This window comes from Thermobia domestica, chromosome 16 (genome assembly GCF_964235325.1).
Source record: "Thermobia domestica chromosome 16, izTheDome1.hap1.1, whole genome shotgun sequence".
Taxonomy (NCBI): domain Eukaryota; kingdom Metazoa; phylum Arthropoda; class Insecta; order Zygentoma; family Lepismatidae; genus Thermobia; species Thermobia domestica.
The window spans coordinates 127,476,316-127,489,298 of NC_137469.1; the positions used below are offsets into that span (position 1 = coordinate 127,476,316).

The window sequence follows — 12,983 nt, forward strand, 5'->3', positions numbered from 1 at the left end:
GACGAAGCTGAAAAAATGGATGTACGGGAGTTAGTAAAGAAATTTGCTGACAGGAAAGGAAGAAGGAAACCATTCAATTAATTCCTGCTACTTTTCATGATGACTGACGACACTGACTGAAAAGAGGTAAGTCTATCTTCCGTTATACTTAGTGAACAAATCATATTTATAACAAAGTGGTTTCCATTTATGAATATTTATGCCTAGCAATAGCATACATTTAACTTATTATTCGCAGATACAGAGAAGCATGGTTATTTATTGTTACCTATCATTCCACAAAAACTGTTGCTAAGGCGAGGAGGATATTCTCTTGCGGGGAGGCGGCATAAAACGTAATTACGCCACTGGACACAATATAGTAGTATAAGTGTTTTGAGAATTTGAGACTGGTATATGTTTCTTGATAACGTGGGTTCCTGTCATCACGGCATTGCGCGTCCTCAGGTTGCAGATCGAGGAGAAGGCCTCTAGATATAGAGGTTAGCTGCGAATATACTGAATAAGCAGTCGCGGACAAACGACTAGGAGTGGTCCTCCAGCTTGGGGGTTTGGGTAAGGCTAACACCCTCATCCTGTAAAAAAAGGTACTTGTTCAGAAACATTCACAAAAGCCTCGGACAAGGACTGATAACTTGGCACGACCTCAGCAAAAGAAAATGGACATGAGATTTGGAACATGGAATATTAGAATTCTTTATAGGGCAGGCGCGTTAAAATCTGTAACGAGTGAGTTAGAGAAGTACAGGATGGATCTAGTAGGAGTTCAGGAAGTTAGGTGGGAAGGAAATGGATCTGAGAATTACGGAAATTTTACGTTTTTTTACGGGGAAGGAAATAAAAATCACCAGTTAGGAACAGGGTTTTTCGTTCACAAACGAATATTACCAGCAATTAAACGGATTTGAAATTGTTACTGACAGACTTTCTTTTATTACTCTCAAGGGACGGTGGTGTGATATTATTGTTTTAAATGTACATGCTCCAACTGAAGATAAGGGTGACGATATAAAAGATAGTTTTTACGAAGAAGTGGAACGGATATTTGACCAACTCCCGCGATACCATATGAAGATTCTATTAGAGGATTTCAATGCGAAGGTAGGACGAGAGGATATTTTCAAACCGATTATAGGGAACGAAAGTCTGCATAAGGAAAGTAATGACAACGGTGTTAGACTCGTGAACTTTGCAACATCCAAAGACCTAATCGTGAAGAGTACAAAATTCCCACATCGCGACGTTCATAAATACACTTGGACATCACCAGACGGAAAAACACATAATCAAATTGATCTCGTTTTGGTAGATAGAAGAAGACAATCTAGCATAATTGACGTCCGGCCGTTTAGAGGGGCTGATTGTGACACTGATCACTACCTGGTAGTAGCGATAATACGGGAGAGATTATCGTTCAATAAAGGTAATATTCAATGTCCGAAAACGGAGAGATTTAATATAAAGAAATTAGAAGAGAGACAGGTAAGAGAGGAATACCAGATTGAAGTTTCGAATAGATTCTCGGTTTTAGAAGACTCGGAGTGCACTAGTGTTGAGGATACTTGGATTGAAATTAGAGATAGCATTAAAAGTTCAGCAATAGAAAAATTGGGACACGTGGAAATACGTAGGAACAAACCATGGTTCGACCAAGAATGAATTAAACTAGCAGAGAAGAGAAAACAGGCAAAATTACGCTGGCTACAAAATTCGAATGAATAACTACACAAAATTTCGTAGATATCAGGCGGGAAACTTCCAAAACTTTTAGAACAAAGAAACGCGATTTTTTGAAAGCTAAAATTAAGGAACTTGAAGATAATAGTAAAAATAAAAATATTCGGGAAATGTATAAGGGGATCAGCGAATTTAAGAAAGGCTATCAACCTCGTGCTTATATATTAAAGAAATCTGACGGAACAGTTCTCACTGATACGGATAGCCTCTTAAATAGATGGAAATATTTCTTTGACGATTTGCTGAACACGCAGCCAAAAACTAATGTACGTGGAGAAAAGGTGATACACACCGCAGAACCGTATATTCCAGAACCCAACCAAACAGAAGTAGAAACCGCTATAAAGAAATTAAAGAAACACAAATCTCCAGGTGTAGATGAAATTCCGGCTGAGTTAATTTTAGCTGGAGGCGAAAAATTGTGGAACAAGATACACAAACTCATTCTCCTTATCTGGAACAAGGAAGAATTGCCACAAGAGTGGAAAGAATCAATCATTGTTCCAATTCACAAGAAAGGCGACAAAACTGACTGTAATAATTATTGAGGCATTTCTCTTCTGTCAACATCCTATAAAAAAAATCCTTTCAAATATTCTATTAGCAAGATTGACCCCATACGCAGATGAAATTATTGGAGGTTATCAGTGCGGATTTAGACGAAATCGATCAACTATCGACCAAATATTTACCATTCGCCAAATACTCGAAAAGAAGTAGGAATACAATACCCCGGTACATCAACTATTTATTGATTTTAGAAAGGCGTACGACTCGGTTAGGAGAGAAACATTATACAACGTTCTTACAGAACTTGGATTACCGAGAAAGCTAATTAGATTAATTAAGATATGTTTAAGTGAATCCGAAAGTAAAGTCCAGATAGGAAAATTTTTGTCCACGAGCTTTCACGTCGAAAATGGCCTGAAACAAGGAGATGCGTTGTCGCCATTATTATTTAACTTAGTGCTGGAATACGCCATAAGGAAAATCAAAGATAGCAACCAGGGCCTAGAGTTGAACGGTATTCACCAGGTTATAGCATATGCTGATGATGTAAATTTAATAGGGGATGATAGGAGAAAAGTAGAAATAAATGCAGAGATCTTATTAAACGCTTGCAGGGACATGGGTTTAGAAGTAAATACAGAGAAAACTAAATACATGGAAGTGCGTCGGGACCGTAATACGGCAAATTGTGTAGGCGTTAAAATATTAAATAATACTTTTGATAAAGTGGATACTTTCAAATATTTAGGATCAATATTAACAGACGAAAATCATATTCACGAAGAAATTAAATGTCGACTAAAAGCAGGAAATTCGTGTTACTATTCGGTTCAAAATCTCTTGTCGTCGCGAATTCTGTCGAAGAATTTGAAGCTTAAAATATATAAAACGATAATCATGCCTGTTGTTCTGTATGGTTGCGAAACATGGTCGCTTACTCTGAGGGAAGAACATAGGCTGAAAGTATTTGAGAACAGGATCCTGAGAAGAATATTCGGACCCAAGAGGAACGAGAATGGGGAATGGCGGAAACTTCATAACGAGGAACTACATAGTTTATATGGTTTACCGAACATTGTTAGGGTCGTCAAGTCTAGGAGGCTTAGATGGGCAGGTCATGTAGCCAGAATGGAAGAAAGTAGAAACGGTTTCAAAGTTTTGACTGGAAGACCCATAGGAAAACGGCCATTAGGAAGACCTAGGCGCAGATGGGAGGATAATATTAAGATGGATCTCGAAGAAATAGGAATACAAAGTAGAAACTGGATGCAATTAGCTAAGGATAGAAGTCAGTGGAGAGCTTTTGTGAACGCGGCACTGAACCTCCGGGTTCCATAGGCCATAGAGTTAGTTTTTAGTTAGTTAGTTATATGTTTCTTGAAGTTATCGCTAATATATGTAATAGCTAAAAATACATGAAAACATATATACGAACTTCGGCATAGTGTGGTTATAACTTTTTTTTCAGCCTATACTGCATTAACATATTTCCAATGTTTTTACGAATGCCGTGCGATGTTTTAACTTGCTTGAAGTCGTTGTTAGCGAAGAGGTACTGTTAAAGCCTCTGAACAAATTCCAATGCATTCTCGTGAGAAATCGTATGATCAGGACTCGTTTCCAATTCCTCTTCATTTTCGGAATCAGAAGAAGTTTTCACAATATTGGTACGGCTACCATCTTTTTCGGCACATCGTCAGTAGTATAAATTTCCCGTACGTAATATATAAACAATAAGTTATCATCGAAATTAATAACATTTTGAAGGAAATTTTATTGCAATATTGTTTGGGAAAAGCAAATAATTCTTATAAATCTTAGTAACAATCTTCCTCATCTTCTTTCAAATGGTTCCCATAAAAACTAGCTTTGCTGAAACATTTCTTAATTGTCTCCGTTGTAACATCATTCCATGCTCTATGTATCCAACGGATCACGTCTACGGGAGAAACATTACGAGTGAAATTGCTTATAGACTTTTCTGTTGCCCTAATGCGAGCTTGTACTAGATTTTTTCTATATTGGAATATAACTGTCTGGATGATTTCTTTCTGCAGATGTTGCATTTTTCTAGTCAAATTCGGGGAGGGAAATTTGCAGTCACATTCGACAAATTCAAGTCAATATGATTTGGTGCATTATCGATAAACAGTACTCTTACATTATGTGCGCTTCATATTGAGATTTACGTCAAACAACCACTCTGTAAATATCTGTGACGCCATACAAGCTTTCGAATTGAAGCACCAAAATACGAGATCACCAAATAGGCCACTGTTCAATTTGAATATGCCGAGGCGAACAGCTCTTCCTATAACAATAGACTTCAAATTTTCGCAACTAGCACTTCAACACAATAACACAATAATTATTTCCATGGATTTCTTACCTCCTCTGCGCGGATTACCTTTTTCGACCAGAGAACGCGTCAGCATGTGGCGGTAGAAGTAACCACTCTATGAAGTAGGTGTCATTGAAAATGTTCTTACAATCATAACCTGTTATGATGCTGGGCAACTTACGCTTGTAATCTTCTGCAGCTTCAAAATCTGCATAAGCTGATTGTCCAAAAAGCACGTTACTGGCCGTAAGTTCAGTAATATTTAATGGAATAGTAACTTCTTTTGTATTTTCTTGCAACGTTGGCCTTGTCACTGAAATATGTTTCAAACGGGACAGATGAAACATTCCATGATTTGTCTTTCACTTCATCATGTGGCATCCTGCGTAGTGTTTTTCTTTCCCCATTACAATTCTGCTCCTACTCCTGGACAATATTAACTTCATTGGGATTTACATGGAATATTGTTGATTTAGAAAAAGAAAGTTCTTCCATCAATTTTCTGCAGCTTCCTATAGGCAAAGAAAAATTCCTTCTTCTGCTTAATAGAAATTTCATTTAATTTGCGTGTACTCATATTGAATCAGCATAAAATGAGTTTGAATTAAGAGAAAATTTTAACGATGTTATCTATCGAAAGAAATTTCAATATTTGACCTCTTTCCTCCTGTGCTTCTCTGTTCTTAAATGCTTCACAAATACAATAGAAGCAGTTTTTTTCGCCTGTTTGATAATGCTTTTCTTGTTCTGCCAAGTATCACAGCAAGTCATTTTGTCATATCTCCAACAATAAAATATAAAGCGCAAAAAGTATTTAGAAGTGTCCACCTGTTGTTCTACGTAGCTGGTTAACATACAAGGTAGAAGATAAAAAGGTTTTGAATTTATACAGAAAAGAAGATTTTGTTTTCTTCCTAGAAAAATTGTTCAACATAGAAATGTGTGCATGATAGAGGAGAAGTATAAATTGAGGTGTTTCAAAGTAATAAGTCCTTAAGGTTTAAAATGTTTTAATAAATTTTATAACAAATAATGAGAACTAGGACTTAAAATATGAACATTTATTAAAAACTAAAAGATAATTTTTTTCAGTTCAACAATGAAGTACGTTACCTTTCTCGCAGTTTTTGCCACTAAAGCCAGCTGGACATATGCAGCCACCTCTTTCAGCGTTATAAGCACCACCATTCAAACACTCTATCTCATTTTGACTGGATACAGGCGCTGAAACGTAATAAATAATATATAAGAATATATCTTTCCCTCGATATGTTTGTCATCATTGTCACCAATAATTAGTCCACCAGCGAACGAGTGCGGGCGGCCGATTTTGGAACTAAAATACAAACAACAGTGTTTCTAACCGGATCCCTTGTAATTGATCTATCACAGTTGTTTTTGCCCTGTTCATAATAAACCACTTCACGCATATGTTCAAGTTAAGACAAACACAATTTCAAAAGTTATGGAAGTTATTTTCAGAACATTTTAAGGGACTGCAAAAAAGAAAAAAGTACATACACCCTCCATATTAATATGACAATAACTTGCGAATAAACTAACCTCAGTGTTGTACAAAGGAACACTGAGAACTTCGTAGCATTAGAGTGTAAGGAATTCCTAATTCATCTGTTAATGAAACCTCGAAGTTCATCTTTGTGAATCAAAGTTATACTTTGGCAACTGCGCTTTCATTGTTTAAAGCAAGTTCTATTGTGTAGTTTTGAGATAAGGCGTCTTCGAAATTGCTACCAATTTGGACCATGTGATCGATCGATTGACAGTACCTTCAGTAACAAATTTGCATTGAGATCATTTTCGGATGTACTGCAAAAGACTGGTGAGAGAGAAACTGATAATCTAACCGCCTCCGAAGGAGATTTGGATCCGCCCCTAATTAAGAAGGTAGATAAAGATAACTTTCTCTGATATCTAACCTGTCATTATTAGCATGGTTTGGTAATTTAAAAATCCAGTATTTCTACCATATTTTGAAAAAAAATATTTAAAAGAAATAAACCCAATGTTACATTGAGGCGGTAGGGGAGCGATTAAAATTTAAAGTGGGGAGCCTGACAATTGATTTCTTATAGCTTCAGAAAAAATGAATTTCATATTAAAAAAGAAATACAAAATACATTTTCAGGGTAACTCTTACATTCATTATGTTATTATAAAGTTAATGGTACTTTTGAAATTGATTAGAGTGAATAGATATGTATTTAAGTAACAAAACCACTTGCGTAAGTTTTTCAAAATATCAAGTTAGAAGAACGAAGTTTGTCTTCCACTGCTATCTCATTGCTCAAAGGTACCGGCGATGAAACAAATGGCCGGAAATCTACGTAGCACATTTTAGTACTTCCCTTGAAATAAAAATACAGTTGTTTAAAGACGATTGATTACCTTTGTCTTTGAATTTCATATGTGCACACAGGATTTGTTAAACAAGACCGTACATCTGATATGTTTGAACTATATGCAACTTATGCTCACGGGCTAAACTCAGTCTTCTGAAGTCAATCGATAAATGATTACGTATTACAGACACAAAGACAACACTAGGCTCCCAAGTTTCAAAATTATATTGTGTATGAAAACAGATAATAGAATTAATTCTTTGTCACAAGAGACCTAGGATCTGAAAGAAATTCAGAGGGAGTTCAAAGAGAATTTCTATACTCATAAATAAAAGTTGTGAATTTATTGTGTATTGAACCAATGATATTTATGTTTACATTACCCATACGCTGATGTTTTACCGATACTTTTATTTCACATTTACCAAAAGGCTGGATTACGATTATAATCCTAAAAGAAAGATACATTGTAATCAGGTTTTACAAGGCAATCCCGAAAGACAAGCTATCCAATCCCGTAGCCCTTTAAAAAATTAAGGAAAATTTCTTCTTCACTTCCTTTTCCCCCCAAAGGGTTCACATTAATCGAAACAATGAAATGAAATTTCTTTAGTTTAACGTCCCATGATTATGCTCTTTATGCTAGAGGAGACAGATGATTAATGAAAGTGAAACATTGTAAAATTAATTGTTGGGCTCTCACAGAACCACGTACAACAAAGACACATGCGCTAGCCAATAGACCAACAGAGAGAACTTCCACAGTTCTCGAGTGGAAACGTATCGGAATGCTTCCTTGGTTACAACTCAAGAAAATAATTTAGTTGTCAATCAATAGACCTACATTAAAACAAATACAAGCATCGCGAGCCTTAACGTGGTTTAAACTTACAGTTACAAGATATTGCGCAAGTGTCTAAGCTACCAACCCATAATTAATATTTTAGTCATTACATCTTATTACTGAGTTTTATAGGTTTCTACTGTTTTATAATGAAATCAAATAAAACGTAATCAATTTTTTTATATATAATCTGCTTAATACACGGTAGAAACTCACTTGTATGCTATCTTGTTCTTAAATTGTTAATTTCCATGCATATGCCATTATCCACAATACATCTGCATTACTGCAGGAATAACCATTACTGCATTCAATAACAACTATATAATTTATGGAGTTCTTTATTAAGCGAAGCAGATTAGGCTACTTATAACATGTAAACTGCAACTTTTGAAAATCGTTGGATACACTGCAGAGTGACGCTCTCCGTTCCCCTGTCCCACCGCGCTTACCTAGAAACTGATGTAAACACTACACTAGCGCCCTCCACGAAAAACCGCACTAATATCCTGGTCAGGTAATACATGGGGAAAAGAAGGCGTGTGCTATCGAAGACGTAGTATCCACGGGGACATTGCTTCCAAGGAACCTGTCTCTGGAGCCATTGTCCTGCCCGAAAATCTAATTGTTGAGGAAAGTATAAGGTAAATATTGTAGAAAGGCCATATCCACTTCATGAAAGAGAGAAAGAAGAACATTAGAACTTCGAAATTTCTCAACTGGGAATTTCTTATTATAGATGGTTACACCGTTCGTGATCATCTCGCTCTTTGTGCAAGGTCAGAACTAAAGAGCCTGGTTAGTTTAGTAGTTCCTGGTTTTGAAAGGATCGTGGCAATACCCATGAAGTGAAGTTTCAGTATTCAGACCTGACGTTTAATTTCTTCAGTACGCACAAAATCACGTACGGTACAGTATGTAAAAATGGTAGGTTTTTAAGTAGTGGTCAAGGAATTTCTGCAGCTATCTAGATATTTGAAAGAAACTCAGAAATTGTACGGCAGATTAATTTAAATTCTGTGTTAAAAGTGAGTGCTACTTGCCTAGGGTTACCGTACGACAGACTTCAAAAACAAAGCATTTTTAAATTTCATAAAATGTTTTAATTAATGAACAAATCTTACAATCATAGCGGCAAAATATAGCTTGTAATGCTAAACTCTTAAAATAGATATTACAGAAATATTAAGTTTATTTCCCTTCTCTCCTATAACAAGATATGTTATAGTCGTTGGAACTTAAACATTGAAACAATGTCAACATTAACAATTATATATTTTTTACGAATCTTCAAACTGAAACATTTTTCTACACGCCCAAAACTAGGATATTTTCCGACTTTCCTAAGAACTCACTCGCAGTACCTTTCGTAACCCTATGGGAGCCAAACTATTTCTGCTGCAAGCTTGTATATATGAACTTGATGAAGACTACATGTTCGTCTTCTTCCTTATGATTTACGAGGGTAAAGGTAATTAGATTTCTGGGTTTTCGGCAGCTATAGCTATGTGAGCTCAGGTGATCGCACTACCCACGGAATTGGGAAGGAAAGGAGGAATGGTTAGGAAGGAAGCAGCGTTGGACCATTATCTTAAGTACCATCGCGATAATTGCCTGATGTGAATGAGGAAAATCTCACTTAACATGACTGGACTGGAAAAGCTGTTACACATTTCCAACCGAGTGTATTCACCAGAATTAAATCCGGGACCGCTTGCACTAAAGGCGAGAGCGCTAACGACTACGCTGCACGGGGCTACCTTCCTCTTATCGATCAGATATGGATAGATATTTTAAAAATGGAAGTGAATTCCTTCTTTTGTAATGGCATCGTGATGCTTCATTTCTTCTGAGAAATCATTTTCTTTGTATGATATTTCGTAATTGACTACAACAACGTTGGATTCAGAATAATATACAGGGACATTTATGGCAACGGTTCTTGTTATCCTGCTGTCTTCTTTGATTTTCACACTGATTTGCGTGTATTTTTCATCTAAATTTTTCCCCTCCAATTGATTTCTTAGTTTAACTGTAGTAATGTAATTTAGTACAATTGTACCAAATTCAGCCCTTTTTGTCATTCATCGGCCCGTTGCTACCACGCTGGCATTTTCAGCCCCTTTTGTAAAAAAGTTGGTACAATTCTACCCAATTCAGCACCATTTAACAAATACTTGTCACATCAAAAGTGTCAGTAAGACCTTTCCTACATCTCACGTTACTCATACTGTGTGTTGCTCTTAAAAAATGCTGTTGAATATTCATTCTGCGACGTTGCACGGCATAACGCTATAAACTTTGTGTGGAAAATTCGTAATTGGAACATTCGTAAGTAGAACTATACCGGGAAACAAATGACGCTATTTTTTTTTACAGATGGACACATCCACTCCGCGCGTGAAAGAGACGAGAAAAAAGTAGTGTGGTGGAAATAATACTTTGAAATTTTTACATAAAGAATGCACACACACACACACACAAGTTGAATCAAGTGTTAAATATTCTGAACAAGATCAGCGTGTGCTAAAGTAAGCCTGTAATTTATGTGTCGTTACAAAGATTCTACAACAAAACGACAATAGCACGAAAAATACATTGACATAATTGCTGGCTTACCGGGCTTGTTGTTTTTTTACCAGTGACGCCATATTGATGAATATAAAGATACCCGAACATTTCTGCGTTTGTAATTCTATATCAACGCGTTGATTTGGACTCTTGGAAGGAGGTATTGGTGGGTGTTCTAGAACTTTGCCTTTTTTAGTTTCGTATATATATGCCATGCATTACACTGGTATAAAATTCAGCCCTTTTTGTTTCAATTTGGTACTATTTTTCAGCCCACTTCAGACCTAGGACTGTGGCAACACTGGTAGCATTAGAGAATCATCGTTGCTTCTTTTGTGTAACATCTTCCTTTTCTTCTCTCCCTCCCATTCACCTCGTGTCTTGGACAAATGAGACCAATAATTAAAACCAGATATGAAGAGCATACAACATATACAGTATATTCAAAGAGAACAACTAGTGGTCACCATTAGAACATGCAGCAGAAGAAAATATTTCGTTTTAAAATGCGTCAATTAAATGCAAATCTACTAATAAATAATTATTGAGAGAAGCAACAGAAACAATAATAATAATAATAATAATAATAATAATAATAATAATAATAATAATAATAATAATAATAATAATAATAATAATAATAATAATAAATTACAAAAAGAAATTTAAGTTTGAATTAAACTGAAAACTTCAACAGTGTTACATGCTGAAATGAAAAATTACAACAATGTAACAATTAAAATCGTACTATAACGATTGTACAAGTGCTTAAATTACGGATATTAAATCATCCATGGAACACAAAACATTTACTTTAGTAAAAAAAAAAAAAAAGTTTGGTTGTTTTTATGTATTATAGAACTTCATTCTTTCATATAAATAATGATAAGCAAGTAAAAATGTATTGAAGAATGGGGTTGTCAAACCAGTGTAGAACCATTTACTTAAAATACGGAACCATTTACTTAAAATATATAAGTAAAACCTTTACTTTGTCCCTTATGATAGTCAGTGGCGCCCGAATAAAATTTTCTAGGGGAAGGCCCATCTTCAGGGTTCCTATATAACGCCTGGTAGTTCTCGTATTTAATGTACGTGGTTTGCTATATTATGTACACATTTTCGTGACCCAGGGGGGGCCGAACCCCACCCTGTCCCACGTTCGGGCGCTCATAGTGATAATCGATGGAAATTAAATAGTAAATAAACATAAAATAATAAAAACAACTACCTGCTCTGTAGGAACGAACATCGCATACTGATGATAAGGAAAACCTCTCTTTAGGTAAAACTGCAATATCCTCGTCAATTTCTGAAAGAAATATAATTAGCACTGAGTTTCTAATTATAACCACGTCTTCTTACTTTTAACCAACACTCATCAGTCTTTTAAATACCTATGTTAAAAAAATATTAACTATTCGGTTGTATATTATTATATACATTAACCATCAAAGGCAACAAGAATTGTTACAACGTTTGAATCACCTACACAGAAACGAAGTGCACTTTTTATTCATTGGTATTTAAAAACACTTGTATATACATGTTTTCCATTGCTACTTGTACAGAAAATTTATAGTGAAGTTGAGAATTTGTGTAATTATATACTCCTTACCCTACACAGAAAAAATTATGGTGTAAAAAGCTAACCAATTCGTCTACCACTGTTAGTTTATTATTTTAACACTAAAACCATCGTCTTCCTTGGATATCAGAAATATCTACTAACTGACAGTGGGAATTTGTCAAAGTCAACACAGGAATAACAGATGGCAGAACTTTTATACGTGTAGAGGTCAGAAAATTCATAGGACACCAAACTATTTTTGTGAATGATTACAGAAAATAAAATAAGTTGTTTGTTATTTGGTATATATAAATGTCAAATATATCAAGCAAAGCTTTTCTGATAGCAAAACAATACAAACTAACACAAACTCTGATTAATAGTTACAGGATATTTATGATATCTAGAAAGGTGACAGTGTTGATGTTGAAATATTCACTAATAATGGTAGACTAATGGAGTTGTTCCAACATCTCTCAGTTTTTGTTGTGTAAAATCCCAAATTCATACTAGAATGTGCTTCTATTTAATACTTTAAAATAAATTAAGAAAAATGAATGTAAGCACTGTTAAGTTGTGATTTGAAACTCAAGAAGCAAGAAATGAATACATATTTTACAAGAAATACAATATTTTATTTTCCTCCTTTTGTTTCATCTAGAATTCGTCTCAACTTGAAGTCTCACACGAAATTCAAACATCTTTTATGGGTACCTTAGTGAATTATTTCATAAACTTTTTCTTCACTCCTAAAGCAAATATCAGAAATGCTGAAACACGTGTTTGTTTATTTTAAACAGAAAATCTAAATACTAAGTTTCAGGTCTGTAAACTTAAAAGATTCCGAGATATGGATATCTTGATGTAATAACCGCAATCCTATCTCTTTTTCTTTCCAACTCTATTTCCGTTTACTTGAAATACTAAAAAGGCGCTGAACCATCTGTTTAACTATTTTAAACGAAAAGTCTAAATACCAAAGTTCACATCTCTAAACTTAAGGTATTCCGAAATATGGGTATAATATTAAAATAATTTCAGCTTCCATTT

General features: G+C 35.1%; 1 protein-coding gene across 3 annotated transcripts in view; it reads right to left on the reverse strand.

Moving 5' to 3' along the window:
- The window catches only part of LOC145673403 (uncharacterized), a 501,393-nt gene that overhangs the window by 168,951 nt on the left and 319,459 nt on the right, over positions 1 to 12,983 (reverse strand). For all 3 annotated transcript variants that reach the window (XM_081743070.1, XM_081743067.1, XM_081743068.1), the window contains exons 13-14: positions 11,595 to 11,675; positions 5,702 to 5,812 (exon numbers count right to left, since the gene is read on the reverse strand). In XM_081743070.1, coding sequence (XP_081599196.1) covers positions 5,702 to 5,812; positions 11,595 to 11,675 — 192 coding nt within the window. The remainder of the gene's footprint in view (positions 1 to 5,701; positions 5,813 to 11,594; positions 11,676 to 12,983) is intronic.